The 4,066-nt window shown below is 57.9% G+C and overlaps 1 protein-coding gene across 1 annotated transcript in view; it reads right to left on the reverse strand.

Moving 5' to 3' along the window:
* Positions 1-4,066, reverse strand: part of PAX5 (paired box 5) — a 144,818-nt gene that overhangs the window by 122,963 nt on the left and 17,789 nt on the right. The window contains exon 5 of the mRNA XM_035897860.1: positions 3,859-3,987. Coding sequence (XP_035753753.1) covers positions 3,859-3,987 — 129 coding nt within the window. The remainder of the gene's footprint in view (positions 1-3,858; positions 3,988-4,066) is intronic.

The raw sequence follows: 4,066 nt of genomic DNA on the forward strand, positions 1-4,066 counted from the left end.
CATTTTGTGTAAAACAAGGAAGAGGTGTGAGAACGGGGATTCACATAATTCTTCCAACCCCTGTTCATAAACCCAGCGAGAGCCAGCCACAGCCCTCTGCGAAGGTACAGGAGCTGAGCCCCCGGCCCCCAGGCCAGCCCTGACAGCGACTGTCGGCTGGAGCAGAGCACAAACGCTGCTGCCCATGCCAAAGGCAGAACTCCTGCACAGACGTGATGTGCTCAGACAGAGCGACCCAGCCCTCCCAGACCGGCAAGCAGAGGGCTCTGCACGAGGCATGGTGGTGCTTCTCCACAAAAGATGAGCGTGGTTATAAGGGGAAGCACACACAGCCAGCCTCTTACAGAGCACATAGCTCTTGTGGAAGCCAGAGTCCTGTGCTTTGTCTTTGCTTTGATGGAGAGACGCCGCTCTCCCGCAGAGACAACTCCAGCCCTCGAGAAGATCCCTGGTGAGATCCACATCCCGTGCCTCTGGCACACGTGCCTGCTCAGGATCCCTCCCAGTGGGGACAGCACGAACATGCCGGGAGCGTCACTCTGTGGGCTTAAGCTCTCACACCTGCAGAGCTCTACCGCACGCAGGATGGAGACCAGGGCTAGGGGAGAGAGGAGTGAAGGGAGGAGGGAGGGTGGGCTCTGCCTTCCCTGCTTTGGCCCTTCCTGCCCCATCCTTTCACAGGATCCCCAGAGCCTCCTCCAGGGCAGACACAGCCCAGCGACCTCCCTCATCCCCAAAACGTGCTCCACACACCATCTCCATCCTGGGCTGCTGTGCAACTGCCTGGGGACGCGTCTCCCTTTCGCCCTCCTCTCACAGCTCGCCAAGGATTATTGAATCCCACTTCCGAAAGCTTTGACTTCCAGACAGGGGATGCTCAGCACCTCCCAAAAACGCAGTCCCTGTCAGGTGTCCCATTACGGGACCACCACCAGCCACCCGATTAGTGGTAGGCAGTGGGGTGAAACTGGCCCCTGCGCTGCCGCCGGCTGCCAGCACTGGACGGAGCACTCAGACTGTTCTGACTCAAGGTCTCACCGCCCACCCTTGGCTTCCCGAAAGCACAGCCCGCTTGCTAGAAGGCAGCTCACCAGGATCACTCTGCACGCCCCTGCCACCCACCTCCTCCTCTACAGCCTCTCCCGAGCTGCGGGGCCAGGGAAGGGGCAGCCCCAGGCCTCGGAGGAGGCTGTCTGCAAGCGAAGCGGGGAGATCGCTGCCCAGCAGCCTCCGCTGCTTGAGGCTGCAGCGGCCGACCGTATCTCTCTGCCTCGTTACCGAACAGCCTGCTTCTTGTGTCATTCTCCAGTAGCATGTCCTTTAACCAGAAGTGAAAGCAACCGATCCCCCACGAAGGCACATCTGCTCCAAGCCCGTATTACAACAGGGAAAAAAATGACACCTTCAGCTATATAAACCAATAAAGACTGTCTGATTTGGTTTGCCCCTGTTGCTACCCAGCAAGCTCCCCACTGGGTTAAAGACTGGTGACATCTGCTAAAAAAATGTCAAGAGTGAGGAGAACAAAACCGGGTAATGAATCACGCCAAGCCCTCAATGCAGCTGGAAGCCGGAGGGGCGAGTCCACCCCCCTGCACGCCCCAGCCAAGGGGAGCCGGGGCCGCCGGACGGGCGCTGCACAGCCTCGGGCTCTGGGACACGTACACAGGGGGGTAGAGTTGGGGGCACACACCTTGCAGCAGCTACTGAGAAACGGTGCGAGATGGCAAAAGACATGGTGTGAGGGGCTCAGTATGGAAGCAGCCTCTCTCCGGCTCTCCAAAGTCGGGAAATGGTAAAGTTAACTCTGCCCCCTTGTGCATCTGCGTCATGATACAGGCCATAATTAGATGACATGCTTCTCTTCTTCACATTAGAGGCTAGCAGGCGTGATCCACCTCCCCATCACCTGCAGCGTGGAGCCCTGGGATGCCTCCGTGGGCACCTCGTGCCCACCCCTGCAGAGGCACCTTGGGCTGAGCAGGATGTGGAGGCAACACGGATGCTTCCAAGGATCCCCTCAAACACACAAAGGCGTTGCAGTGTCTGTTTATGCCTCTCCAAATCTGCAGCCCTGAGACTATTACAAAAGCAGTTTAAATGGTCTGCTGAGGACAGCATTACTGTCCGGCTTACGAGCTCGAAAATCATGACTCATCCTGCCGAAACGATGGGGGTTGTTTTAGAAACCACATGCTCTCTTCTAAATCTGAACCGGCAAAAGCTGGGGAATTTCTCGGCTCTGCTTCTGATCCTTCCAAGGAAACATTCAATTCTTTCCTCTATAATTTCAGGACCTTCTTGCTTCTTAGCCAGAGAATCTTCTCCGGCTTAAACTAGAGATTCTTCTTAACCACAGGCACCCAAGAAACGCTGCTTCAGGACAGGGTTGGGACAGATCCTTGTGGTTTCAACACAGGCAGCCTCTCGCCTGACACGGCTGATAAAATACAAAATTTCTGCCCTGCTTTAATGCATATATTTATCTATGTACTTGTGACCTTGAGGTGGAAAAAAAACAGATGTACAATCGCAGAGTTAACTAACAACGGCATATTCAGCAATTACCTGAACACAGGGAGTTCTACATGCCCGCCATCAGACCAGTCCCCACATGGCTGAAATTGGCCCCACAAACCTCTTGCAGCTTTTCCCCCAGCTACTGTAAACCAAGCACTACGCTGCGACCTGACCAGGCATTTCCAGCAGCACACCCGCAGACACCCAGTCCTGTCTGCACAGCTCGGGCACCAGGCTCCTCACCCGATTTTAGCTGGGGCTCCCCGGGGGTTTGGTTAATGCCACTTCAGCTTCTGCCCGCCCGCCTGCCCCTCCCTCCATCCCAGGGGGGAGCAGCGGGGGCAAGGGGATGCAGACCCGCGCTGGCTGCAGGGTGTCACTGGACCAGCACGGGCGCTGCAGGAGCCAGGGGCAATGGATGCTCTGTGGCACGGGGCAGGAGCCTGACCGGCTGCCAGGCAGGATGGCAAGTAGCCCCACCAAGAGCGACCGGGGACCCCCAGCCCCCCGTGCTGCCATGGAGCAGGCCAGCCACCCCCCTCCAGGTGCCCTCTGCAGCCACAGCATCACTGCCCTGGCGTCCCCTCTGCTACCACATGCACATCCACAGTCCTGCCCTCAACTGCTCTCTGCAAGCTCTTACTAAACGGGAGGGATGCTCTAGATTAAAGGCACTTTTGTAAGACACCAACACAGAACTTCTCCTTTTCCCTTCCACTCCATCCCCAACGTCCTTCTCTCCAAAGCAGTGCTTTCATCAGGAAAGTGCCCAGGACACAGGATGAAACAGGACCATAAACCCTGCAGCAGACCTGAGGAGCACCAGCAATGCCCAACCCCAACCAGACCATGCTCATTTCCATGCCCAGGGCTGACAACAGCCCCTGGTGCTGTGGGAACCTGCTGAGCCGTGGCAGCGCAGACAGCTCTGCTGTTAATTCTCTGCCTCTGACATTTTGTATTTCAGGTGCCCACGTTGGCAACACAACGGTGACTCTTCCCCTTCTCACTGTTGGGAGGGAAGTGTTCCCCGGTCGGAAGGGCTGGTTAAAAACTGTGATGCACCCTCAGTGCTTTCTGAAACACCCAGACAAGCCCCTGCTCCGTGAAGAGGTCCTGCCTCCGGCCAGTGGGTCATGCCGAAGGTGGGCTGTGACCCTGGCAAAGTCCTGACAAAATGGGACCAAACCCCACCACAGCTGACGGCGATGGGGGACGTCCGCAGCTCCATCACATCACATGCACACAGCATCCACCCCGTCCCCATCCCCATCCCGTCCCTCCCAGCCACGCGTGTCGGCACGTGCCACCCCCCCGCCAGAAAACAGCTCCTGCTACCTTCATCCCGCTTGCGCTTGTTGCTCTCGGTGCCGGGGGAGGCGATTCCCAGGATCCCGCTGATGGAGTAGGACGAGCCGGCCGAGTCAGTGCTGACGGAGGACACCTGGGTCACAGACCCCGTGGAGGCTGCAAGGCAAGGCCAGGCGGTCAGCGGGCAGGACAACGCAGGTGCCAGCCTACCCAAAAGCCACCAGTCCCCACAGCG

The sequence above is a fragment of the Egretta garzetta genome, unplaced genomic scaffold (assembly GCF_000687185.1).
Source record: "Egretta garzetta isolate BGI_Z169 unplaced genomic scaffold, ASM68718v1 scaffold277, whole genome shotgun sequence".
NCBI lineage: Eukaryota > Metazoa > Chordata > Aves > Pelecaniformes > Ardeidae > Egretta > Egretta garzetta.